Raw genomic sequence first — 27874 nt, forward strand, 5'->3', positions numbered from 1 at the left:
GCTAAGTCGAAATTCCGACATAGCTAAGTAGAAATAATGACTTAAGTAAATCTAAGTAGAAATTCTAACTTAGCTATGTCAGAATTTTGACTTAGCTAAGTCGGAATAACTACATAGCTAATTCGAAATTCCGACTTATATATGTCAAAATTCCTACATAGCTCAAAGTATCTTGACGTAAGCCTGTCAAGCGGAAGTACTTATTCTTTTTCCTGTTTGGTTGTTTTTGGCGCGGAAACAGAGAGCTGCAGCACCCTTTACCGTAGCGTAGCGTGCACTGGATAACAAACAGCCATTGGAATTCACTCAAAACGGACCCACGCCTGAAATAATCTTCAATTATTCCATCCATCTGAACTGTGTGGTGTGAAAGGTGCTGTAGCGTTAGCTCTCAGTCTCCGCGACGACAGCACCTAAGTTAAATATATGAGTGTCACAGCAACTCCATAGAATACTTATGACCATGTGATATTTCAGTTTTTCTTTTTTAATAAATCTGCAAAAATGTCAAAAATTCTGTGTTTTTCTGTCAATATGGGGTGCTGTGTGTACATTAATGAGGAAAAAAATGAACTTAAATGATTTTAGCATATGGCTGCAATATAACAGAGTGAAAAATGTAAGGGGGTCTGAATACTTTCCGTACCCACTGTATTTCACACAAACTATTGGAGAAGTGAAAGAGTAAAGTTGGTTTTGTGTTGTGGTTGCCCTGAGGGGGTGCAGACCCACTGGCCCGAGCTGAGGTGCACTGACTAATGTTGCATGTGTCAGTTTTTCACAGTTCTGTTTTAGACTTTGCAAGCCTCTCACTTCCTTTTACTTCATCTTGTATAAATGTGTGCCTCATATCATCTGATATCTGAGCAAAAAAAGTGCAAATCTGTCACCAGCCAGTGTTTGGAATGTTTGCTTGAAACGACTTAAACTATTAAAATAGTTGCTGATGAATATTTTGCTGATAACTAAATACTGGACTGCTTATTACAACTCTAGTTACTGAAACACCTTCTGTGATGTAAACTGGTGAATGTGAAGCTCCAGCATTGATCATCATTATGAGCATCACTGCCACTTGATTGATTGAGCAGTGAGCAGTACGTGATGAGCCCATTGCTATTCCTGGAGGCTTGTTGTGGATCAGTTCTGTAAAATGTGATAATGTAATTCAGCAAGCCTCAGACTTCATACTCGTGGTAGAGTTTCTTGTTCTGCTATAAAATTTCAACCGCTAGGCAATTAATCGATTAGTCAGTTGTCCAAAAATTTATGGGAAACTGTTTTGATTACTTTTCATTTAAAAATACCAGCATGTATCTGGAGCTGGTACTGTTTGTCCCATGTGTCAGATAGTTGGGGGTTCTCTGATTTCTGTCACAGCAAACTGGGTATCTTTCTGTTTTGGGCTGTTGGTTAAACAAAACAAGATGTTTGAAGATGTCACCTTGTACTCTGAATAAATTAGGTTGACATTATGTTTTTATTCAAACAAGTGGTCCACACAGTTGAACACACTTAATGATCTGCTCAAAGCCTGACGGTGAAAACAAAAATAAAAGTGCTTATACCTTAATGAACAGCATCTGTTCCGACTGACAGTGAAGGGGCCTGTTTGAGCACTTGGGATGAAGTTTGGGTACAGTCAATGCAACAGCTTTAAGTTTTCCCAAAGAGATATCACTGGAAGTCGTTTGTACCAAGGCCATTCCAGTATGGGCTAGATCAGTGTAGACGGAGAGAGATCAAGAGTAACTCTCCAAGTATGTGGCATCTCTTGCCACATACTTTCACACTGATTTCTCATATCTGTCGGTGCCTTGATGCTGGCCTGTAGAACACTGGAATCTTGAGCATAAGTTATGTCACTTTTTAGAAAAAGAACACTTTTGGTCTTGTTGGAAGCAAATCTGGTGCCTCACCAAGTCTGTGACACGAGGGCACTGAAAATTCAAAAAGAGTAGTCTTAATAGCTTTCAATTCCTCACAGCTACCACATTATTCCTCTTACATCTTGTGTCACTCAAAGTCTGTTTGGATTCCCAGCTGCTTCTGCAACTGGCAGATGATAGGATGAGTCCCACTTTGGCCAAAACAAGTGTACAGGCTCTCTGCTACAGAGGAAAAACAACAGACACTGGCACACCGTGCAAACCTCAGTTACAACAAGATGTAGCTTATGTACCATGCAGTGTACATAGACAGCTACTGGGTGACCCTAGCACTCTGCTGAACACTGTATATTTTCCTAGCCCATGACAGCAGACAACACAGTGCGGCCACAGGCAGGTCGGATATACGGTGTTGCTGCTTAATGCACTCGTCCTGTAAATGCCCTCTGCATCAGAGCTCTGAGAGCTCAGCAAATCCAGGAGAAGGCTACAGTATGTACTTTCATATTGTGAGTGTAAATGTTGTCACACCAAAATCCACCCCAGAGCTTCTGGTGGGTGATCCCGAAGTCAAAACAACACACATATTGCAAGCCATAGTAAAAGAATACTTGATGTGTGTACAGATGAAGATGGACTGGTACAAAAGGCCACAATACAAACAGGAAATAGAGAGCAAAAGAGGGTCACCGACACACCAACCACTCCATTCTTCAGCGTCCTATTCATAAATTAGTGGTGCTTGTAGAAAACAACAAAAATGATTATGACTATCGTTAACTGTGTTTGTACAGATGTTGATCATTTAAGTTTGGAAATTACTAGATTTATTCAAATGTTTGCACAAGGATTTCATAAATCATAGTAATTTGGTGGGAGTGTAACTGTCCAAATGTGGGTTTATGTTTGTTGTTAATGGTGAGAGTATTACTTTTGTTGGTAAAGAGGTTTATTTTGAAGGGCAGTATGTGTCAACCATGTGACTGGAGTTGAGTGAGGGGCGCCAATGTGGCATTATGGGACAGAGTCAACATGGACATAGAGAAGAGACATACAGCCCCAAAGGTGTTATTCTGCACATGGTTCTAGAGGCACAAACGGTAAAATGTACTTTATATGTTGTATTTGTGCTTAAGAGGTGTATATATGATGTATTTGTGCTTGATGTTCATGTGCCTCTATTTGTACACGTTTAAGATTCTTTATTGTCACTTTGTCTGTAGTTTTCATGGTGTCAGAGGAAGCGGAGAGAGAGACAAAAAAATAAAACTTTCTGAAGACATCTGTACGAAGCTAGAACTAAACCGGTGCAGCTACAGGTTTTATTGTGGCAGAGGAGATAGCCAAATCAGCCCAGCCATTTACCGAGGGAGAGTTTCTGAAGAGCTGCATGATGAAAGTGTGCGACGTTCAGTCAAAAAGCAGTTGTTTGCAAATGTAAGCCTTAGCAGAAATGCGGTTGCTGATTTTAAGTTTAAGTTTGTGTATTTATTTTGGAATAATACTGTATCCTGTCTGTTTCGATTAATATTTATGTTCAAAAAACATTTAGTTTTAGTCTGTTCAATAAATGTTTATCCTGTTCGGCCTGCGACCTAAAGTGTGCTTTGAGTTTTGGCCCCCTGTGTGATTGAGTTTGACACCCCTGGTGTAACATGTGGATTTACATTTTTTCCAGTCTGTCTTAAAATAACAGTCAGGGAAACAAGATCTTCTTCCCTGTTCACGACTGGACATTAACAGATCTCTTCTTAGCATGGTTCTAATGTGAGTGATGGAGAATGACACCCACCTTCCCCATTTTTTGTGTAAAATATATTGTGAAGTTATTATGTGGATTCGGCACTCTGAGTTAGACACATCAAAGGTAGCAATCACATCTGAGACCCTGGACTCTGAAAAATATGCAAGTTATTTGAGTATTAATGATGGGATTTCTGCCAGTAGACTAATCATTTCATCTCTAAATGTGGGACTATTCTCATCCTGGTTAGTCCTACATGGATGTTGTCCTTTTCTCCCAGACTTTAATTAAACAGTGACATCAGAACTGAGACAAGTTAGTTGTTTCATTACGAGTATTGTTTTGTCTCCATCACAAAGAGTCTGTTACTGTTGATGGACATACTTAGCAGGGCGTATTTTCCTCATGGTGTTGATTTCATCTCCAACAGGTTATTGTCGATGATGATGACAGTAAGGTGTGGTCACTGTATGATGCTGGTCCAAAGAACATCAGGTGTCCCATCATCTTCCTCCCTCCAGTCAGCGGGACAGCGGAGGTGTTCTTCCAGCAGGTGTTGGCTCTGACAGGCTGGGGCTACAGAGTCATCTCGGTGAGTTAGCCCCCAACATGGGGCAGGGTTTCACATTGTTTCCATACATCTGGGTCATCTCTGTTGTCACACTGGAAATTTTTTTGTTTTATTTTTTTCCTTTTACACTACTGTGGCACGCATAAAGTGTGACCCTCTTTGATCAATTATAGGGAGAACCAAAAGTCTCATTTGAAGTTTCTCACCTGTACATAAAAAGGTACTCTGTACGCTGGGGGAGTCTGCCAATGTGTATATATATATTTATATATATAGTGTTTCATAAACTATTTCTACCTCTATCTCTCTCCATTCATCAGTGAACACAACCTCAGGATTTACAGTGCCTTGCAAAAGTATTCGGCCCCCTTGAACTTTGCGACCTTTTGCCACATTTCAGGCTTCAGACATAAAGATATAAAACTGTAATTTTTTGTGAAGAATCAACAACAAGTGGGACACAATCATGAAGTGGAACGAAATTTATTGGATATTTCAAACTTTTTTAACAAATAAAAAACTGAATAATTGGGCGTGCAAAATTATTCAGCCCCCTTAAGTTAATACTTTGTAGCGCCACCTTTTGCTGCGATTACAGCTGTAAGTCGCTTGGGGTATGTCTCTAACAGTTTTGCACATCAAGAGACTGAAATTTTTGCCCATTCCTCCTTGCAAAACAGCTCGAGCTCAGTGAGATTGGATGGAGAGCGTTTGTGAACAGCAGTTTTCAGTTCTTTCCACAGATTCTCAATTGGATTCAGGTCTGGACTTTGACTTGGCCATTCTAACACCTGGATATGTGTATTTGTGAACCATTCCATTGTAGATTTTGCTTTATGTTTTGGATCATTGTCTTGTGGGAAGACAAATCTCCGTCCCAGTCTCAGGTCTGTTGCAGACTCCATCAGGTTTCCTTCCAGAATGGTCCTGTATTTGGCTCCATCCATCTTCCCATCAATTTTAACCATCTTCCCGGCCCCTGCTGAAGAAAAGCAGGCCCAAACCATGATGCTGCCACCACCATGGTTGACAGTGGGGATGGTGTGTTCAGGGTAATGAGCTGTGTTGCTTTTACGCCAAACATAAACGTTTTACATTGTTGCCAAAAAGTTCGATTTTGGTTTCATCTGACCAGAGCACCTTCTTCCACATGTTTGGTGCGTCTCCCAGGTGGCTTGTGGCAAACTTTAAACAACACTTTTTATGGATATCTTTAAGAAATGGCTTTCTTCTTGCCACTCTTCCATAAAGGCCAGATTTGTGCAGTATACGACTGATTGTTGTCCTATGGACAGAGTCTCCCACCTCAGCTGTAGATCTCTGCAGTTCATCCAGAGTGATCATGGGCCTCTTGGCTGCATCTCTGATCAGTCTTCTCCTTGTATGAGCTGAAAGTTTAGAGGGACGGCCAGGTCTTGGTAGATTTGCAGTGGTCTGATACTCCTTCCATTTCAATATTATCGCTTGCACAGTGCTCCTTGGGATGACACACTCTTGTGTGTTACAGCCTGCTCAGTGTTTTATAACTAAGGTGTCACTTTATTTTTAAGCTCATTTAATAAGACAAGTTGAACCAGAACAGACTCATTTGGAGCAGCATAGAAACACATACAGTACACACATGGATCACTGTGTAGAGCTATGGGCAGCTTCTGCACAACTTCTATAATTAATTAAAGTCCCACTCCAGAAACATTTTCATTTTTATATTTGTATATAAAAATACTTTACTATAAACAATATGCAGTCTAACACAGCTTTTCCTCAAAAAAATTTCAGTGGGCCTCTGTAATAGGAATGAACATTGCCCCTCATTGTGCATTCCAGGATCTATGAATGTTGCCGTCATCCCTTATGTGGATTTGAATAATTTTGCACGCCCAATTTTTCAGTTTTTTATTTGTTAAAAAAGTTTGACATATCCAATAAATTTCGTTCCACTTCATGATTGTGTCCCACTTGTTGTTGATTCTTCACAAAAAATTACAGTTTTATATCTTTATGTTTGAAGCCTGAAATGTGGCAAAAGGTCGCAAAGTTCAAGGGGGCCGAATACTTTCGCAAGGCACTGTAGTCTTTTATGAGTTATGGGTATTTTTTATCCAACTCGCAGAAGGAATGTAAGGTTTCTATCTTTACAGCTGATCACTTGTGAGCTAGAGTCACATGTCCCAGGTCATCAGGAGTAGTTGTAAATCTGATGGAAACCAAGCAATAAAAACCTTTTGTCATCTATAATGTGACAACGCTGAGTCAGCTCATAAAGCACTGGAGAAATATCATTCTCCGTGGAAAAAAGTCTGATGCTTATTTTCATTATATTTCTAAGTAATAATGAACCAGATAACAGAGGTTTTCAGAGGTCACACTGTGTATTATGTGGGCTGAATCCAAATGTTCATTCACTTCACCGTACCACAGACTCTCAGACTTGACAGCCGAGTTCCTAGTAAGTCCTGAGGTCTAAAGCCATTTGGTCTGCAAGAGCCTGCTTGATGTACCAGACCAGACTTCACTTTCAAAGTTATCCTTGTTTGTTTCTATTTTGTTGGATACATTTATTGACATACTGGGGTTTTAATAATATACACAGTAATTAGTGTTGGATAATAGGTCAGCAGTACGGCCATGTGAAGGCTGGTTTCCATCCATTAAGAGCTGGAGGCTCCTCGGTTTAATTTCCTGAAAATAAGCCTGACTTCCTGAAACAAACCAGGTTTACCTAATCGTGTGATTTATGAACCAGCCCTCTGAGAAGGACCTATTTTCCCCACATGTGATGACAAGTTCATGTTTCATTGAAGACAGTACACCAAATCTCTCAGGTGTGTCAGCTGAAAAAGAACTTTGTCTCCACAAAATATCATATGAGAACAGACGCTGCGCTGATGAACTTGTCTTTATGTGATAGACCTTATAATTCCACCATGACTGTTTCCAGCTGCAGTATCCAATCTACTGGGATCTCATTGAGTTCTGTGATGGCTTCAGGAAGCTTCTGGATCACCTGCAGTTGGATAAAGTAAGTCTGTCTGACTCCGATTTCTCTGTAAATTAGCTGAAAATATCTCGGTAGGACAGTGTGACTGTCTGTAGACAAACAACACAGGACTCGGGTTTAAAAGAATCCAGGTACAGCTCTACAGTCCAGTAACATGTAGTGGAGGGTTTAAGGATATGAGCTGTTTGTGTGTGTACATTAGGAGGTAAATAAACAGCAATCTATAGTACAGCTGGCATACCATGTTCATGGCAAAGGCAAATTAGACAAATACTATTGGAAAAAATAGCCAACTTCTCCATAAAACGTTTTAGAAACTAGTAGCACTAACAGGAATTATGAAGATGATGATAACAGAAATCTGAAATAAATGAACAAACATTACTCTGGATCCCAATAAGAAATATATAAAAACACTCAGCAGGACCCAGACTGCTCCTGCCTGAGTATAATAATGGGCCTCGTGGTAAAAACACAGCAGACGGTCTCAACACCAGTGGGAGGCAAATAGCGGCTTGTGGGCAGTATCATAAATAAATACATGTATTTTTCAGTTTCTGATATTTTATATTTAATCAATTGAGAAAATAATCACACGAAGATTTGACAAAAGTTCATTAGTTGCAGCCTTAATAAGAGTCATGTTTGCTGTAAGCTTGTTAGCTCCTACTAGCTCATGGGAAAATGGCATCTTGGATATGACCCTAAGAAAACACATTTTATAAATCTGTTTCATTACTTAAAGAAACATAGACGACATATCATCTCCACTGTGCCTGCAAACTACAGAACAGTGATGAACAAAACTGGCCCACGGTTCAACCCCTGTTCTGCAAACTCCAAATGTTACAGAGGTTTTATAGAGCACTGTTGCTTTAGAAAATACAAAGAATTGCACATAATACTGTGGCTGCTAGACTTTAACTGTGTCTGAACGCAAGTCACAACATGTGAATGATCAGTTTTCACATTTTGGAAGCAGTACTGACATGTCCTCTTCCCATCCTCCTGTTCACACCAAGACATTAAGCAACCTCTTCCTAAAGCAATAACAGTGTACAGTGGGTGATGGAGGACCAAATCCACAGTCCCACTGAGTGTAAATAGGGATTCTGGAGGTAGGTCTAAAACAGATGGCTAAAATCAGATGAGGTGTGATGCAAGGCCTGTGGAGTTAGTCTCCATCTTTTACTTCCAGATCATGTCAGGAAGGAACCTCCTCATAGCCAGTGTGAACAGGAGTGACTACAGTCACCAGCAACTCTTTCAGTGTACACAAGGACTTGTGAGGATTGTTAAGACAGACTTGAGAAGTGTGATCCTGTCTTTTTAAGCTAGTTATTACCATAGTGTGTTAATAACTGTGTGTTAAACACAGAAGTGAATAGCAGACACCACAGGATGTATTCAGCAAAGACAGGAGGTAAACACACACACACACACTGAATGTGGAATATAGATTATATAACACATTCTATATTGGACTAAGGGGGTGCCCAATTTTTGCACATACTAGACTTTTTCTATTTTTTAAGGTAATGAAATGAAAAGTAACAGTGAATTAACATTTGAAGAACGGCTCATGTTTAATGTCTGTTTGCTGCAGAGGCTGGATTTATTTCATTTGATTTCAAAAATCAGCTAAATATGGAATTTGTCCTGTGGGAAAAAAAAATCCCTGCAGGAGCTGATTGTCCAACTGCTGACAGGGTCATATCTGCCCTATGAGAGTGGTGGCTCATCACTGCCCAAACTAATAACCCATGTCTCCTGTACACTCTGTCTCTGTGTGCTAATGATCCTGTCCTGTCGCTTGAACCTTCAGGTCCATCTGTTCGGGGCATCTCTTGGGGGATTCTTGGCTCAGAAGTTTGCAGAGTACACACACAAATCTCCCAGAGTTCATTCACTGGTCCTGTGTAATTCATTCAGTGACACCTCCATCTTTAATCACACATGGACAGCTAACAGGTAGTATGTAAAGACTCCTTCACACGTTATCACGTCATCGTTTGCAGTCGTCATTAATGTATTAATGTTTTGTTTCCCCACTGGTCCTCAGTTTCTGGTTGATGCCAGCCTTCATGTTGAAGAAGATTGTTCTGGGGAACTTTGCTAAAGGACCTGTGGATACTAAAATGGCAGATGCAATTGACTTCATGGTTGACAGGGTAAGTTGGCATTAGGGAGGTGCTGTGTGTAAGTGTAATGTGTCCCTGTAGCATAAAGACATACAGGAGTGTGAAGTCAGAGGAACAGCGGTTGGCTTGAGGTAAATGTAGCTCTTGGGTTGTCTGAGGAGAAAACAGGAGAGGAAGATTTAGTTTTTAATTGATTGAGCCATTGTTTTTATTTCCTTCATAGCTTTGTGTACACTCAGTAATACTGTGGGCTTTAATGTATCCCAGTAGATGAAGTTAATATGTTCAGGGATTTTAAACAGCAGCCTGTAGAGGTGATGCGTTACTACTGTCAGCACAGGTAGGACTGCTAACAAGTTAGGTTTACAGGATTTAATCACCACTGAGACCTGTCAGCATATATCAGACCACTTTGATGTGTTTGCTTCAGATGAAAACACTCGGTCCCCATCACTGTCTCACTGACAAGTCGCTCTTTGTGTTTATCTGCAGCGCACCAGTATCTTGTTAGTTTCTACCCCCCTCTCTCTCTCCTGGTGTCTGCCCTGTGATAGGCTCCTTTTACATAAGACCCACCCTATTGAGATTGACAATCAAAACTGACTCATGACAGCCTGGGCACATCAGAGAAAGCAGAAATTACTGGGAGTTTTTTTTTTTTTTTTTAAGTGGTGTTAGACGTCTGTCAGAGTTTGTGTTGCGTGTGTTTAAAGAGAAGTGATTGATGTGAGCTTTACATAAAGACTGGAAACATCTAGTCTGACTTATCTTAGCATAAGCATTAGCCTTAGCTAATTCATTGTGCCTGTTCACAAACGTATGGGGTCATCTGGTTGTAGTGGGCATTCCTCTGTGTGCTCTAACTGTGTCACAGTTAGCAACATTTGGATGTAGTGAAGTAGCAGCTTCTCATAGCGTCGTCGTAACAGTGAAGTGGTCAGGTTTGGTAAAGAGTCCTGAACTAATTCTTGTGCTCACTTACTGTATCTGGCAACCCGCTGCGGAGTCGAATCGGGCTGTCGAAACCCTATTTGTCAAGAAACGTTGCAAACATAAAACTCTTCCTAAAAGTGCACATTGTGGACTGTGGACAGTCAGGCTAGCTGTTTCCCTTTGTTTGTAAAGAAATGAAGTGCATTTCAACTGCTCCTTTTTAACCAGGTGCCCACTTTGTTTCTTTAAGTTTAAATATATTATGTCTTTATGTTTGAATGTTAATCTCTCTTCCGTGTGTGTGTGTGTGTGTGTGTGTGTGTGCGCACTGTAGTTGGAGAGTCTGAACCAAAGTGAGTTAGCATCACGGCTAACGCTGAACTGTCAGAACTCTTATGTGGAGCCGCACAAAATAAAAGACGTTACTGTCACCATTATAGATGTAAGTAGGATGACTTATACCAGTATCTATCCAAGTTTGTTTCTGCTACATGAAGCTGATTTATAGGTTTTCGCTGTGACTGTTCAGGTGTTTGATCAGAGTGCTCTGTCAGTGGAGGCCAAAGAGGAGATGTATAAACTGTATCCTAATGCCAGGCGAGCCCATCTGAAAACGGGGGGGAACTTCCCGTACCTGTCCAGGAGTGCTGAGGTCAACCTCTACATACAGGTACAGTTCCCCTCGGTTTTGTCCAATTTCAAATCAAATCTAACACAGTAAAATGTGCAAAAAGTGAAGGGCTCTGAATCCCTTCTGAAGCACCTTTATCTTATGTGCATGTTGTATTAGAGTTGAGAACCTGGTGATTAGAAAACTCGAGGATCAGAATGTGGTAAAATCATAAATACATTTTGGTATGTCCGAAACTAAAATCTCTCTTTAGATCTGACACCAACAGGTGTTTAGAAGACCCCCTCATTTCTGTGACAGTCTGGTTAAATCAGATGTGTGTCCATCTAATCTCACCTTTGCCCACAGTCATTGTTGGGACTCACAACTGTGGCAGCTGTATGCAGTGCATTCACAGCCATCCACACACGCCATGATGTTGAGACACCAGGTGTGATTACTTGAAGTAGAACCACAATATCTCATCAAGTCCATATGACCTTACCTATGTTGCCAAAACATCCTGCTCTTTGTGCATATGCACTAGTGACCACACATCGAGTATTAGACAAGGTAATGTGGAAAATCCAGTTGCAATTCACTTTATAAAGGCAGGACATAAGATGTATATGTGATATGGTGGCACTGAATCGGACACAAAGGCAGCTGCTCCACCATGCTGCACACCAGGATCCACCCATGCAGATGCCATCCATTCACCTGCCCTGTGTCTCACAATGACATGGCGGTTTGAACAAAACATCTCACATTTGGACTCATCAGACCAAAGTGCGGAATTCCACTTACAATGCCCAATTTCCTTCAACATGTTGTTAATGCTGTGGCATCATGTCTCAGACCCTTACGAAGGAACTGCTAATATTTGCGGCATATTATGCTACTAACTCAGCAACATTTAATGTGGGCAATTTGACTACATATAAACAAACATGGGCTAAACCCAAGGGCTAAAAGCTAGCAGCACACATGATGAGCTTTGACAGGGTCTGTTAATGCACCTCTGTTGTTGTCGGGAAGTTTCCATTGATCAGATTAGCAAAAACATGTTGGACTTCCTGTTTTTATGCAGGAGTCAGATTTCACTGAGTTAAAAAAAAAAAAATGCAGTGTTCGACTTCAACTGCATGTGTTTTATGTAACACTTTATAAACAACACAGAGCTCACGCAGAAGGAAATGGAACAAACCCAAAAGGGAAGACACTATAGAAGTAATGAAAAGAGGAAATAAGAATAAACAATGTCAGTGTTGCTCATCTGGTACACTAACATGACAGGAGGATTTGCCAGGTCACAGAAAAACAGGAGCTTACTGTGACTGCAGTTCTTACTGGGTTTAGATCACTGAGCAGGTCATGTTTCAGTCACCTCACACTCCCCTACAGACAGAAATCCAGTCTGAATGGGACTTTAGATCATGGACCACTGTGATGTTTTCCTGTTGTATACTGTTAATTCCCCACTCACTGATACTGTACTGAGCTGTGCTGCTTTGACTCCGTACAGATTCACCTGCGTCAGTTCCACGGGACGAGGTACGCCGCCATCAGTTCTGACATGGTGAGCGCTGAGGAGCTGGAGGTGCAGGAGAGTCACCTGAGCTGTAACCAGGACTCTGAGGACGAGCGGTGAAACGACCTTTACCTGACGGCTGTTTCCTCTGAACATTCCCAACCACTTCTCTCGCAGTTCACAGGACATTCTCCAGATTTTCTATGGAGCTCAACAATCAACCACAGAGTCGAGTGGGATTATTTTTATTTGACAGATGAAGCAATATTTTAATATTGACCTGTACATAAATGTTTCTCAGCTGCTTTTCTTTAAAATGTATGACTTCTGCCTTATCTGGAATGAATCTGATTATTGCTGCACTCATAATCTGCCTGAACTGTTTGCCTCAAGTGTCCATGTTTGTGTAAAATATATAATATGGTTTAACACTGCCAGCAGTGAACTGGTCACCTTTTAAATGGTTAGACTGGTTATGGAGAGACATCATATCTGACTGTTTGTGTAATTCACTGGGATGAAATGACACCTTTTTTTTCTATTTGTTTTGGAGCCTTTACAGTAACTTTTGATTTTCACGTTGTGCAGTTCTTGTGTCCCAGTGGTGAACTGACTGAAACATGCTGTGGCTGTGAGCAGAGAAGAGCCGTACAGCTTTCAGATGCAGTCTTTGACTCACCAGTGTCTCCTTATAACAGGATCATCTGTTGACCTGCTGAAGCTCCATTTACTAAAGCTTTATGAGAAACGAATAAACCAACACAAAGGTGGAAATGCAGTGACATATATTAATCACAGTTACACACTTATCAACTGCCTCTTAAGTTCAGTATCTGCTTGGACCACAGTCTTACTGTTTTGTTCACTCTCACTGCTGTCGGGACACTGTCCACTGGCTGCTCGGCAGCAAACGGCAGACACGGAGACTAGCTGGTGAACACAGTGGAGCTGTTAACAGCTACTCTGTTGCCCCTGCAGTCTGTCACTGTCTGCTGTTTGCTGCTGAATCATGGTGGGGAAAAAAGGCATTATTTTTGCAGGCCTGCTGTGTAGGCTACAGAAAAAGAACATTCACATAAAATATATTACAACCTTTAACACTGTATTTCTATTTCTGGTTAAGTAAACCATTTAGTAAATGAAACCTTTAGTTTGAAGGATGACTCTGAACTTTACATACTAAAAGCAGGATCTAAACACATCGTCTTGAAACGTGTGGATTCTGCAGCTTTGCCCCAGAACCTTCTTGGTGTGAGTAGGCTGTGCCAACCACAGCACCACCATGCAGTACTGTCCACTGAGTCACGTATAACGTACCAATTTCTTTCTGAGGATGAATGCACCGTTGGATATCTCATCAGAGGTCACAGACCACTATCTCTAGCTTCAGAGCCCAAGTTACCACAGTAACTGACTCGGAGTTAAAATCATCTGTCTGGAACAGAGTTTCCCTCAGCTGAGTAACTCCACTTAGGTGGTTATTATAGTACCACCATGAGGTCAGTAGATGTCATTTTCATTGCCTGAGTAATGGGTAACTTTTTGAACATCTCTGCCAAGCAGAAATGAAAAGTAACCCAGTATATTGAACAGTGAGTTGAATCGTTTGTAGAGGTGAATGCTGCTAAATGTTTTATGAATTTGGTTACATGTAAAAGAACAGTCAGGTGGGTCTTTACACCTGACTGAAGGTTTGAATCTGCTGCACTGTCCCTCCTGCTCGACCATGTTTATAGGTACAAGTATGTGGGAGTTGTAGTGACTTCTATTCAGGTTTTATTTTGTTTTGTTTTTTTATAACTAGCAATTAGAGCATGAACAGCATCAGTCTGACGACCATGCTGTGTTCAAGCCACCATCATCTGCACAGACCCAGCAAAAACAAAAATATAGAAGATATAAACCAGCCAGACTATTGTAAAGTCTCTCCTTTCCACTGATACAGTACTGTGGAACTTTATACCAAACACTTGCAATAAAAGTGATTAGAGGTGACAACGTACACAATGTCAACAGACACTCTTTAATCTGCAGGTATTTCATTAAGGTCACAATTTCCACATGAAGCAATTTAAACCAAATGGTGACCCCGTGTACTGTCAGTCTAAACATAAAACTGGTGTATTTTCACTAGGAACTCCCTCACCCATAAAATCCATCAAACCTAAAAAAAAAAAATGCCCAAGGCACCAAGTTAAGTCCAACTAGCATCCAACATTTGTGTGAACAACAGTGCTACAGGCCACCAGCTTCAGGATACCATCATTTATTAGATCAGACGTTCAACCACCAAAACAACAAAGTGACAAGTGGACTGTAAAAGTAAATTAAAAACATTTAGCATCAGGAGCCCAGAGGAATAAATAAAATAAAAACTTGAACAAGGCTCAGGGCGAGGGCAGCTTCTAAATGATCACAACACTACTCCCGTGATATTATCTCTGTACAACACCTGAATGGATGCATGTGAAGCAGCAGTTTCTATTTGTAGAAAAGAAAAAAAAAATCTGCTAAAATATGAAGCCATGAAATAATTACTGCTCAGCAACACTCAGTGGATGGATGTTTAAAGATGTGCAAGTTCAGTGTGCTAAATGCGTTTGTCAGCAGAAAAAGTTGCCAAAGTCACCCATGCCGTTGCGTTTGAACTGGTTCCCCTGAATTGAGACAAAGATCTGGTGGTCCATCAGATTCTGGACAGGTCGGCTGCAGGACGTCTCCTTGTTTCTGCTCAGCTGACGACTGAAGTGCCACCTCCTGGCTGAGGTGGAGGCCACGTCACCATCTGTGCTGTTTTTCTCTATGGACTCAGGCTGAACAGCTGCTGAGCTGCTGGAGGTTGTTTCGGATGTGGAGACAAGAGGATGTGAAACTCCTCGCTGCTCTTTGTCTTCAGCCTTCTGTTCTGTGGGTTCTTTGGAAACAAAAGCTCCGTTAAACATTGATTATGTACTTTTTTAAATTTTTTTTTACCTGTACTGATCTCTGATTTATTATCTGCTTGTTTCTTTAACAGACCTGCCAACCTTGAACAAAGTCATGGTGTGACTTTATCCCTTTTACTTCACATCAGTCTTGCTCTGAAAATGCACATCATTTGATGTTCATTTATTGACCTGCAGAGTCCAGAATAACGTGGAGATGTAGTTTTATAGGAGTTTCTGCAGCACATGCACCCGCCTTTTTTCAGTCAAGGTCCATGAGGCTCATTACAATTATGGGTTTGGCTGCAATAATTAATATTAATAAAGGTATACTCAAGGATTCCATGTCATTATACATTTTGTCATATTCAGCTCAATGATCTTCACATTTCTCTGCCTGGCCTTTCAGTTTGTATGCTCCAAACCCCAGGTGGCTGTGTGCTGTGCTTACTCTGTAACGAGTAGTGGAAAAAAATTAATTTGCAGATCCTAGCCACTGACTACCTTCACTTCTGTCCAGAGGAACTCTGCATTGCTCGCCGGTGCTGGACTTCACCAGAATCACTCCGTAGCCTTCATTGTTGTGGATCACATTGTTCTCCATGGTAATGGACGGCATCACATCCAGCTCATCTGCAAAGTCCTGCACACACAAACATGTTGACCAAATAAACAGAGGTTTACTGGAACTTCACTTCAGGTGTTTATGGATTAACTGTACAGATGTCTACTCGTTACATCCAGTCAAGTGTGTCTGCTTAGTCTCATTTCTAAGTCTGTTAACACATGGTTCAAAAAGCCTAGTGGCTGATAGGGATGGGTGATGGATCACGATAATGAGTCGCCATTGTGATTTACGACACTGTATGTGAAAATACTATTAGTATAGGAAATGACCAGCCTTATCCTTTAAGCTAGACAATTAAAAAGTGTTTCCTCAAAGCAGCAAATGTAATAGTTTCCAGGTTGAATATTTGTAAGTCTTCTGATCTTACCTTGATGAGGATCCCGTCCTTACAGTGATGGATGCCATTACTAACCAGACTGCAAACACTGCCAGGGTAAATCTCCAACCCAGCCCCCTGTGCACAAACCACCACAACATGACTAACCACATATTGTATGCGGTCACATCCACAAAAACAGTATCAGCCAACCCAAACCAGTATCACTGGAGATGTTAGTAAAAAAACAGTGATTCACCACAGTGGGCAGCAGACTTCACCAACAACAACCAACCTGACAACTATATGTGAAGTTCAGCCTCAGAGGAGTCTGTGCCTGTAGTCAACATCATACCACACTTACCTTGGAGCCATACAGGTCACACATGTTCATGTTGAGACGGGCCGATGTTCGGACGATAACTCCTGTGGTCTCACACTGCAACACGCAGTTCTCCATGTTGAGAGTCCCCTGACGGACACCTGACAATTAACAAGAGGATGTCAGTATGCTGACATGGCGTTCCACTGTTACACACTCAAACCCTTCATTACTTGGAAATATGACTTTGACTACTGTTGTACATATGTTTTTGATGGATATAATCACAATCTTCATTTTGTTTACACTAATAAATGCTACTGCCTGCAAGCTGCAATCACAGATAAAACACTTCTGTATTTTTTTTTCTTTGTCATAAATACCATTATTGCAAATTTCCTTGAAATGTCCTGATAATTTTGAGGCTATATCACCCAGTCCTACACACCACAGCACATGGGAGCAACAATCATGATAATACTGTAGTAACTGAAAAAAGGGCGTCTCCACCGTCACTGCAATGTCGGGTCAAAGTGAGCACACCAGTGATCACAAACACAGAGATGAAGATAATATGTCTGTATGTGGAGGTTATACAGTCACCTCCACAGCCAGAAGTTACCATGAACTTAACTATTAACTTAACTTAACCATTCCAGTATTGGATCACCCTAAAGGAAGTACTGCAATTTAATTCAACTCAGAATATCAGGCAACATGAAGCTAACAGATCAGCAGGGTGGCAGGCAGACTGCTCTGTCTATAGCAGCCCCAGGTCCACCTTTCATTACCATGGCACTCAAAATGTAAACATAAGGTGTTATAAAGTAAAATGGATTTAAAGAAGCAGACGACTGTGTTGGTTTTCTATTGCACTGGCTGATTACACCAAATTGAAAAAAAAAAATCTGTTAAAACTAAACAACATTTGCAGATTATTACCTCTACTTTGATGACATTATTTACAATTTGTAGAATGTTCTACGGGATCTTCTGGACAGATTTCTGGTTTACAAAGTGAAATCCTTTGTTATACTGTACGTAGGTTTCCAGTGAGGTGTTAGCAATGAGATGAAGGCTTGTTTACTTTCATCTGTACTCACACAGAATGCCCTCAATAGCATCGTGTTGGATGAACTTGATGTTGGACAGTCTGACATCAGCTCCTGTCGTCTCCACAAATGAGTCGCCTTTGTCTTTCTTCTCAATCACCACATCATCAGGAAACCCAAAGCCTGGCACACGCACAACACAGGAACCAAGAGGTCAGTGAGTGTACACCAGCTCGATAAGTAAACGTGTTCTTGTTAGATTACACTCTTGTCAGGTTTAGACCCTCCCTGAGCGGTGCTAGTTTAACCTCTTCTCCTTGAAGGGTTAATCAACTCTTGAGTCATGACTGCTTTACATTTCCAACTTTTACATGTTGCCAACTCCTTTTTGAGTACAAAATATTTATACATTACTCTGACTGTAGTAAATACCATGTTGTGCTCTTTATCACAAACCACTCAGTAACAAAATGTAGACAGGACGTGACTGACCTGACTGATCGAGAAGCGATATAACACTATGGTCAGCTCATTTTAAGACATGGTGATTGTTGTATTTACTTAGTCGCTGTACACAAGATAAAGTATGACACAACCCTGTAGTACGGCTGTGGAGGGAAAAACAGATTTAAAGCTCCTGTCTCAGAAAAACTGATCAGCAACTGATGATCTCAGTGTCAATGAAAGCATTTTTACCTTCTATAGTGATGGAGTCTGGTATGAAGATGGAGCTGCTCACGCTGTAGATCCCTGGGAGAATGATGATCACGTCACCCTGATAGCACGACTCCACCGCTGATACCGGCTCACTGTGGAACTAAACACACGACACAGTTATGCTTGAGCTCTGTCATGCTTTCAGTGCCCACAGCAAACATGTCAGAAGTGCCTGGTCATCACCAAACACAATATTATATCAAGTTGTTTTAAAGACACAAACTGAGAGGCTGAACTTAATAAAACTGATTCTAAATTGACAAACCTTACTGAATAAACCTTCACTACATGCAGCTCATCCGATCTGCTGCTCGTCATACAGTATATTTATGGTTTTAAAGTGACAGTTAGTGCCAGTAAACATAAAAAGACAGGGATGACCGATTCAATAATGCATTTATTAATGTCCAAGTTCAATGAATAATTAGGAATCTGGGTGTTTTGCCGACCAAGCACCAGACCGAAAGTAACCTGTCTGCCTCTGGTCAAATGTGTCTGTGGTACTGACCTGGATCTCTGTGTCCCCAGAGGAGCACAGAGGCAGCAGTCTGGTGCTGAGGAGAGACTCGAGCTGGCTTGAGCTGCAGGACGCTGTGACAACATGGACAACCTTCACACCTGATGCTCTGGGTCCACGGCTCTGCACACACTGCTGACTAGCATTACCTTTGTAGCCCAGGACGTACCTGGACCAGGAGATGACAGACTTAAAGGTCAATGGAGAAAATTAGACAAGAGAGACAGAGAAGCAGCAGTAAGATGAAGGCTGAAAGACACACACAGATCTCCTACCTCAGCAGGGGATTCTCTATGATGTGCAGTTTGCGCTTGAAAGTCTCCAGCTGGTCATAGAGCTTAAGACCCTCCACCATGGACACATTGTCCAGCTCAGAGTCTGAGTCAGTGCTAAGGCCACTGCGCAGTAAAGAGAACTGCTGGAAGCACTGAGAGCACTTCTCCAGTAAGGACTGGTACTCTGCCACCAGGCCTGTTGGGACTCTGTCCTCTAAGATGTCATAGTAGCTGAAATAAGACACACTTTTAGACAGGACTCAAGGAGACAAACCATCATGCATCAAGACAAGATCAACAGAGTGTACTCACAGCCTGAGACGAGGCTCCACACAACGAACAAAGTAGTCAAAGTCATCATCTTCATCTTCCTCATCCCACTGCCTCCAGATGTGCTTATAAAAAAACCTGCAGATAGAAGAAGGAAGCATAGCACAGCCAGGCAGTAAACCTTATCAGACTGTCTAAATATATGGACAAACCAGGTCGGGTACACGCAAAAAATAATGTGCAATGGCTAAAAAATATGTTTGTATTAATTTATGGGTACAGGCATGGGTAAAATTAAATGCAGGTGGGTAGTGAGTGAAAAACTATTTTAAATTTAAGAAAATAAATAAAGGTGCAGCTTCTTTACTGTGGAGGCCTGCAGCACAATCTTTGACCCCTCAGCTTACATCCAGCTAACAGGGTGTCATTCAGACATCAGCATAGGTTAGGTGTCAGAAGATATTAGCATTTAGGATTCTGGAACAAACATCAATGAGTAGCCTCAATGCAGCCGAGTCCTACCTGAGATGCTCCAGAGCAAGGGCGGTCTGATCAAAGTCTCCAGACTCTTCATAGACCACCTGCAGCTCCTGCAGTGGCACTTTGTACTGGGCCACTTCCAGCAAAGATTTTATGTCCTCTTCAGTGAGTTCACAGCCTCTGGTGTCACACTGCAGAGGCAACACCAGCATTGCACAGGCCTTCAGATCCTTCAGGTCCACGTCACGCACCTGAAATCACCAACAACTGTTCAGCAATAACACTGAAATCACAGATTTTTTTTTGGTGCCTTCTCAATTGTAACTTCTGTGTCAAAACAATGAACTGTGGTCAGTGCTTATGATGAACTCCAATTGTTATATGTCGATTCAAATAGCAAACAAACTTCTAAGTGTAAAAATCTGACAGGTTTTATAACTTTATGAAACAATCATGCAGCCATGAATAACACTGGTGAGGCAGGAGGCAAGAACTGAGCTTTTTTCTAGGCTTTTATCTAATTCTTCACACAACTACTACACAGATCTAAGGTCTTTCTACTTAGGCTTTAACAAATGACGCCCCTGAAATGTAAATGATTTCCAGGCCACTGGAAAAGTTCCAGTGAAAATAGGCTACAAATTTCAGCAAATGATATCCTGACTGATGATAGAGAATAGGGTCAAGAGGGGTGAAAATAAAAATAGATTTACAATATTAACAGAGATGTGTGTATGTTCATAGTTCATCCCACCTCCACCAGAACATCAAAGACATTAGTAGACCACAGAGCCAGCCAATCACACGGTTCCACCACCTTCTCCAGGTAGTCTGCCGTGAAAGCCTTCACCTCAGAGGGCTTACAGTCTCCTATACACAAACAGACAAACAAAAACTGTGTCTAACAACTCTAACTAATTACTAATACTATACAGTGTTTGAGTTGCACTGTGTGATTGCTGTTACCGAGTATGTAGTCCTGGTACGCCTTGAACCTCTCATAGAACAGCAGGTGGCTGGTCTGAAAGGTGTCAGGAAGATTGGAAGTCACTCCTGTATGACGCTCAGCTCTCTGCAGCCGAGACCATGGCTTTTCAGTGTTAAAGTGGTCTGTGCCACTGTCGTCATCATCTTCATTATTACTCTCATCTTCTTCCTGCTCGTCATCATTTCGCTCATCATTCTGAAACAGAGCTGTTGAGAGAGACATGAATAAGACAAAAATGATGTAGAGGAACTTTGGTTTATATAAGATCTAGGCAAAATTCAGGTGATCTTTTTAACTTATTGTTAACCTTTACTCAACAAGACAGCATCACTGAGATTAGTGACCAATGCTGACACATTTACACACAATCATATGTGGAAGCTGTCCAGTGAAACCGCTGTCTGATCTGCTGACCACTAATTGTCTAATTCTTTGTAATGCAAAACAATTTAAGATCTGGGGGGGAGATTTTAACCAAGAATTTGAGGCAGATAACTACAGCAAATGTACTATTTGACCATTCGCTGTGTCACTCCAGACTGTGGTCAAGTGCATCCTGTTTGGTTTAATTATCCTTTAGATGTGTCCAGATGATCAGAGCCCACTCATGAACATCTCTGCACATAAAGCAGAGACGAGTTGCAAAACCCAAGTCTCTTCTAATATAATATGTCTATTCATAGCATTTTCATCGTTTGAATTGTATCCAGTGTATTAACTACTGGGGGTGGCAGTGCTATGTCCACACAAAGCTGCTACAAACCGTCTAATTTTCCTTCGTGAAATTCTGTAGATTTGCAGATACATGTGGAAACTTACTCTAAATACAGATATATATACTTCCAGAGCAAACTTGAGTGAAGAAGAGCAAAATTGTCTCTTAGCTTTTTGCAACCTTGTCATATGACGGTATAATCGGTAATGTCTGTCTGGGTGAGTTTCCAAGCGTCTCACGAGGTTAGATATGGTCGACCTGGTGGCTTTTGTCTTTTTCCGCACTTTCTTTACAAGAGACAGATTTTCTGTTCTAGTCGGGAGTTTTGAAATCTCCCTAACAAAAGATTAAGTTACTACATCGAGCCACACATTATGAGAAGTCAAGGACTTACAAAGAGCTCTTTAAAAAGGCATTTACATTCATTTCACTGCAGCTGGTATTACGTTAATTGACTGCCTTGTTTGACAGCAGAAAGGCGTTAACGTCACTGTGGCTAACTAGCCAAGCTGACTACGCTGGTCATCACGAAGACATTCAGTACCACTGAGTTTATGTGTTTTAACAGTCAATATGTTAAGTCGTGATACAAACCTCGAGTTGCAGCAGACCTATTATGTCTCTCTCCAGAAACTTCGTTAATGTTGTTGTTTTCTGTACTGAGTTCAACGTGAACGAAAGACTCCCCCTCAACCACCAACACGTCCGACATATTATGAAAAGTTTCAGTCTTTCCAGCAGATGAGGTTTCCTGGGATTCCTGATCCATGGAGAACCTAAGAAAACTACTTGGTTCTTGTTATATCCTGACAACCCCAAAACCAGAAACGTTAAAATAGTCAAGAAATTAGAAAATCACAAAACATAAAGCACACGCCCAACCAGTTACTTTCAAAATATTCCCGGTCTGCACAGTTTCAGCCAATCACAATGAACTATCTGCCGGATGTCCCACCTCCTGATGTCAAGGTTCTCTGAACCAATGATAAAAGGCGTGTTGAGCATGGGCAGAACATTTGTTTGTGTAAAGCAAAATATAATATTAAAAAAAAAACTGAATAATATATAATATACACTTCGTTAGTAATGTGATTTTTTTTTAATTGTGAAGACTGCCAACAATGCATTTAATCGTTTATGCCACTGATTAACCTGAGCAAATACAATGCAGATGCTGTGTACCAAGCCACATATCTGCTCTTTGCTTGTGTGAGGATAGGGTTCAGGAATGCTTTGTGTAAAGGGTAGGTTTGGTCTGGAAAATGGTGTTGCTTATTGTGGGGCTCTAAAGGTTTATGACGGCATGGCCTGACACACCTGGTTAAACATATTAAATCATATACTGAGCTTCCATATGAATGCTCTCCAATTCTTTGGCACGTTTAATAGTATAGACTTACTGTTTATTTTAATTATGTATTTTTCATTCATACTTTGTTTTCAAAATGACAAACAAAATTATAACAGCCATCTTATATTAATACAGTAAGAACAAAAAAGTATACAATGTCTTATTATGTAGGGTGACTTTGTTCAGCTGAAATATTTTATTACAGAAATATTAGTGTTACAATCCAGGGTAAATTGTTTTTGCATGAAAATCCGTATTTAAATTCAACCACACCTATCACATAATAGTCTAGACGGCTGGAATTTGTAACAATCCAAAAATGGCAAAAAAGTAATGTGACTACTCGAATCACTATGCAAATATCAATGTAGTTGAAGTCCCATCAGCAAGCTACTACAAAATGTGCCCTAGTTAAACTACATGTTTAATTACATACTCCCCAACACTGCTTACCTACATGAGTTAGGAAATGTAGAAATGAATAATAAATAAATCAAATACATTTATTGAACTTAATTACATATTTATTTCCCGTGTTACTTTTGGGCCTACGTTCGGTGCGTTGTGTTGTAACTACAGCTTGTCACCGCTGGACGGCAGCAGTAGTTTGGGCGAGACCCGGAATACCCGTAGAAGAAGATTTTGTTTGCTGGTACGGTTGTGGCAGTACTAGTCAGGTAAATACGAGGAGTTAAACCAACATTTCTAAATGTTTTCGTACAAAGTGTGTGAAAGGAAAAAGAACCATATCTGCCACGAGATATGAGTAACTGAGCCGATGTAAAGCTTCTCAAAGAGACTCACATACCTTTCGTTAGCATTGTTATGCTAACGAAAGTGTGACGTTCAGCTAAATGCTGTTTCAGTGCGACGCACCACAGAAAGATGTCCATTCGTTTCAGGATTTGGATTTATCCTTAATTTACATGTTGCTACGTGCAATAATTTATCCATAGTCTACACAAGCACTCTTCCGTGTGTGTGTGTGTGTGCGCGCGCCCGGTTACAGGAGAATTCGCCCCGTAAACACTAGTTTTAATGAGATCGTAATCAGATGTTTGCTGGTCAGTTGCTGAGCTGTGGAAGTTAATCAAGGGTACATTTACCAAAGCAATCAATAAATCGTCATCAGTCTCACAGCTCTTTCTACTACAAATGCTGCTCCGGTTCTGTTCTGACGTCTTTGTGTCTCACCCATAGCAGGTTGCAGGTGTAGACAAGCTGCTGCGTCCCTGGGTGAAAATGTATGATCAGAAAAATGACCACAGCAATGATGTGGATGACCTGTCAGCCAGCGATGACTCTGAGCCCGAAGAATGGCCCAGCAGAGCTCCCTTTGACCCAGAGTTGGATCATGAGGATGATGACAATGACAAGGGAGAGGTTGAGACCTCTGCTCTAGCTGCTCAGCCTTCATTCAGTCTGAGAGGAGGGAGCTCAGCTTTCTCAGACCGCAGACACAGTATCTTTGACTGCCTGGACAGCATATCCCCGCAGACCTCCTCTTCTACGAACCAGGACCACGTTACAGATGGAAAGTTTGTTCGGCCTGAGCCTCCACACCCCAGGAGGAAGACGAGTCAGCCTCCACCCACCAGCCCCCCACCACAGAAGAAGAGAGGGGTCCCAGACTATCTGGTTCACCCTGAGCGCTGGACCCGCTACAGTCTGGAGGATGTGCCTGAGACCAGCGACGGGGACAACAGCAGGATTGCTCACCAATTCCTGTCTAGTCTGCAGCATGAAATACAGAGTGATCCAACCTGTGCCATCCAGCAAAGGATGATCTTCTGCAAACCCAACCGGCTGCTGAAGGAACAGGCTGCAGATCAGCTCTCAGCTGTCAGAGGAAAGGAGAGGGGGATGCACCTGAGTCATCTGGAGGAGGAGGAGGATGACAAGGATGAGAGGTGCAGGGAGAGAGAGAAGGTTGGAGTAAGAAGAACAGACCACAGTGAAGAAGAGACTGAAGAAAGACCGAGAGAGGGGGAAAAGGACATGAGGAGAGCTGTGGGTCAGCCAGAGTTGGACACATTGAAACCATTGCAGAAAGAAAAAGGTGAGGAGGAGGAAAAAGAGGCCAACCCTGGCTTCACCTCCTTCAGAAAGACAAAAAGTAAAAACTACAGGAAGAGTTCAGAGCAAGAGGACAACTAACCATGACACAACTTTGTCAGTGTCATAATACAAACAGCAGTCAAATCTAACTGTTCTCAAACCTGTTCCATAGCACGCTTACACACTAAATTAACAGCAGAGGTTGTATGTCCCATGTCGCCTCTGACCACACCCAGTGTGATTCATAGCTGTGTGCCCCTGTAATGACACCTGACAGTGATGTCACATTGTACTGTAGTACACCTGTACATCACTGCAGCCAGTTGAGAAGTTGGGTAAATCCCAATTCCCTTAATTGCATCCATGTTTTGTTAACTTGCATCCTTTCCTTGTGTCTTAGTCTAACCAATGTAAGTGAGGAAAAAATGTGAGGAGAGAGGTTGTTCCTATGGATATGAGATGTCCTTTTCTCAGAGCCTTCATCTGAAGCATCCAATCACCAACTCATTTTTGATAAAGGGGCACATTGGTCAATAAAAGACTTCTGTGCAGGACGCTCTTGTGTATCCTTGCTTATGGCTCCTACAGCAACCTCCTCACCCCTCGATTCTCAGAGCAGGAGTAAGAGCTTTGTTACGTCCTCCAGATGGCACACAGGGCTGGCTTTCAGGATGACTGAAGTGAGGAATGATCAAATAAGGGATTTGGGATTTACCTGTTGTGTTTCTGAAGTTAGTTGTTAGCATGTCTGGCTAAGTATCTATAGTAAAAGGCCAGAGAGCATTTCATTATTTAATTACAGTTTGCGGGGTGACAAGTCCTGTTAAAAAATTCACCATTTTAAAAGTTTGCCTCAGTCTGTTTTTAACCAACTCATAGAGCTAATGTTAGCTGCATTAGCTCACTATGGCAGATAAAGGCCACCAGTAGAATACATCAACAGTCAAGAAGAAGTGAGAAGCTACTTCTGTCTGAAATCAAAGACCTCATTACAAACATCCCTGTGGACTTGGTGGGTTAATCTGTTATTTCTCTAAATAGAATATATTCTGGAAATGAAAGATTGGCAGGTTAACAGTAGCAATGTCGTCAGTCCACTGCCACTGGCAACCACACCATACCCATACCATACCATAGCAGGGTCTGCGTGTTTCCATTGGATCGTACTCATGCTGAAACCGGGCTGAAAAGAGTGATATCTGGCCCTGAGCAGTAGGTCCCAAAGCGTGCAACCCTATCCCTAACCTGGCCATTTACGTCACTGCATTCTGAGAGAAAACTTGAACAACAGGAAGTGTCTCAGCTGAAAAAAGAGAGCCGCTCCCTTTAAAACAAAAGAAATAAAGAAGATGGCAGCACATTATGAAGAAGCAAAAGGATGCCAATACAGAAGCTATATTTGTCAAATCCATGTTTGCTCTGTTGTGCACCTACTGTTGATGTATGTTCTGGTCACATGAAGAGGGCACTGTGACGTACTCTGCAAGAGCAACACTCATATTTTGCAGTGGAAACACAAACGTGTACTGGTGCCAGGCAGCCCAGGCAGAGAGCCACTCGGCTGGTCTTAGTATGGGACGGTTTCTGGTGGCAGCGGAATGGCAGCATACTTGGGGTGGGGTTCAGTAAACAGTTAACTGAATCCAAATCAGCCTGAAAGGGATCAGGCCAACAGAGGTTTTCATTTTTGAAAACTACTTCAGTTTTAGTTTGAATTAAAAAAAAATGAGCCAAGGACAGTAAAAGTTTGATCCAGTTTATGCTCAGCTGTTCAGACTGAGAGGCATCAGACCCCGTGAGCTGGTGGTTTCTTATTTGATTTGCATGTCTTGTTCTGTATTTTGGGATGGTTTGTCGTTCAATAAAAGATTTGTATTGTCCTCTGTGCCATCCTTTCAGAAAACCTTAAGGGTGTTTATTGTACAAAAAGTGAAAAATGTGATTCATTGCCAATGAGAATAAGTGTACAATATTTACATTTCTAGCCACATCATTTGACAAAAATAAAAAATAAACCATATTTCAAGTTATTCATCCATTCATTAGCTATACTACCTTATTCTATAGAGGGACAAACGAGAATGGAGCTGTCAGGTACACCCAAGTCCAATCCTTTTTTCTTCAAGTGATGCACCACTGATCTTTTCATGGATATGTGAACAAATTGAATTAGATTTTCTGGGCCAGTTTCATATGTAACAATGTCAATTCTATTCTTGACATCCAGTTTTTATTCAGTCTTGTTCAAACCACAACCAGAAAAAAATGCACACCATTCCAAAAAACTGGTATACAAACAGTGAAAAAATAAGAAAAATAGAGTTTCTTTGTTTAATCTACAAAATGACATGAATATTTTTTTATTACTAATGATATTCATCTTGAATCTTTCCAGAATACACTTTCCACATTAGATTCATTGTAGAATTTTAAATGAAACCGCTAGGGAGACATGTAGTTTGGTGAACTAAAGCTGTTTAGAAATTAGTTCAACCTGCTTTGTAAAACATTTTTAAAAAGATCAAATCAAAAATTTATATGTGATGCAAAATTATAACAAAATATAATACTAAAATTTCACATGCCAGCAAAAATTGCCAGTTGAGTTTATTACCTGAGACCCAAACTTGTGCTAAATAAAACAATCTGGGACAGAATCACACTTTATATTTTTCTTGTAAACCAAAAACTGGATTTTGTATTATCTGTAATACAGTCAGGGAAAAAATTATTTGAACCCCAGCTGATTTTGTAAGTTTGCCCACTAACAAAGAAATGACCAGTCTACAATTTCAATGGTAGGTTTATTTGAACAGTGAGAGACACAACAATAACAAAAAA

At 41.2% G+C, this 27874-nt stretch overlaps 3 protein-coding genes across 3 annotated transcripts in view; 2 read left to right on the forward strand and 1 right to left on the reverse strand.

Annotated features, from left to right (window-relative positions):
* spg21 (SPG21 abhydrolase domain containing, maspardin) overlaps window positions 1–13190 on the forward strand; it is a 17156-nt gene extending 3966 nt beyond the window's left edge. Inside the window, exons 3-9 of the mRNA XM_020585801.1 lie at window positions 4064–4225; window positions 7146–7226; window positions 9031–9176; window positions 9268–9376; window positions 10614–10721; window positions 10809–10949; window positions 12415–13190. Coding sequence (XP_020441457.1) covers window positions 4064–4225; window positions 7146–7226; window positions 9031–9176; window positions 9268–9376; window positions 10614–10721; window positions 10809–10949; window positions 12415–12540 — 873 coding nt within the window. The 3' untranslated portion in view covers window positions 12541–13190. The remainder of the gene's footprint in view (window positions 1–4063; window positions 4226–7145; window positions 7227–9030; window positions 9177–9267; window positions 9377–10613; window positions 10722–10808; window positions 10950–12414) is intronic.
* A 1480-nt stretch (window positions 13191–14670) lies between these two features.
* shcbp1 (SHC SH2-domain binding protein 1) lies at window positions 14671–22573 on the reverse strand. Its single transcript, XM_020585799.1, has 13 exons — window positions 22219–22573; window positions 20888–21115; window positions 20676–20791; window positions 19964–20172; window positions 19484–19579; window positions 19172–19402; window positions 18888–19065; window positions 18359–18479; window positions 17714–17845; window positions 16653–16771; window positions 16340–16426; window positions 15849–15987; window positions 14671–15334 (listed from the first exon to the last, which is right to left on the reverse strand). The coding sequence occupies exons 1-13, from the start codon at window positions 22391–22393 to the stop codon at window positions 15024–15026; spliced, it is 2142 nt and encodes a 713-aa protein (XP_020441455.1). The 5' UTR covers window positions 22394–22573; the 3' UTR covers window positions 14671–15023.
* A 940-nt stretch (window positions 22574–23513) lies between these two features.
* Window positions 23514–26593, forward strand: tssc4 (tumor suppressing subtransferable candidate 4). Its single transcript, XM_020585804.1, has 2 exons — window positions 23514–23652; window positions 24176–26593. Exon 2 carries the CDS (start codon window positions 24218–24220, stop codon window positions 25130–25132), a length of 915 nt encoding a protein of 304 aa, XP_020441460.1. The 5' UTR covers window positions 23514–23652; window positions 24176–24217; the 3' UTR covers window positions 25133–26593.
* Window positions 26594–27874: the final 1281 nt, after the last annotated feature.

This window comes from Monopterus albus, unplaced genomic scaffold, assembly GCF_001952655.1.
Source record: "Monopterus albus unplaced genomic scaffold, M_albus_1.0 scaffold377.1, whole genome shotgun sequence".
In the NCBI taxonomy this organism is placed as follows: Eukaryota; Metazoa; Chordata; class Actinopteri; order Synbranchiformes; family Synbranchidae; genus Monopterus; species Monopterus albus.

Bases quoted from the DNA above. Each gene is read 5' to 3' on its own strand.
- shcbp1 (XM_020585799.1), bottom strand. From the start codon at position 22,393: ATGGATCAGGAATCCCAGGAAACCTCATCTGCTGGAAAGACTGAAACT. The intron at 20,173-20,675 runs GTGGGATGAACT...TGGTGATTTCAG, and splicing joins TCTTTGATGTTCTGGTGGAG to GTGCGTGACGTGGACCTGAA. The intron at 18,480-18,887 runs GTCAGTACCACA...TCGTGTGTTTAG, and splicing joins CTGGGGACACAGAGATCCAG to TTCCACAGTGAGCCGGTATC.
- tssc4 (XM_020585804.1), top strand. From the start codon at position 24,218: ATGTATGATCAGAAAAATGACCACAGCAATGATGTGGATGACCTGTCA.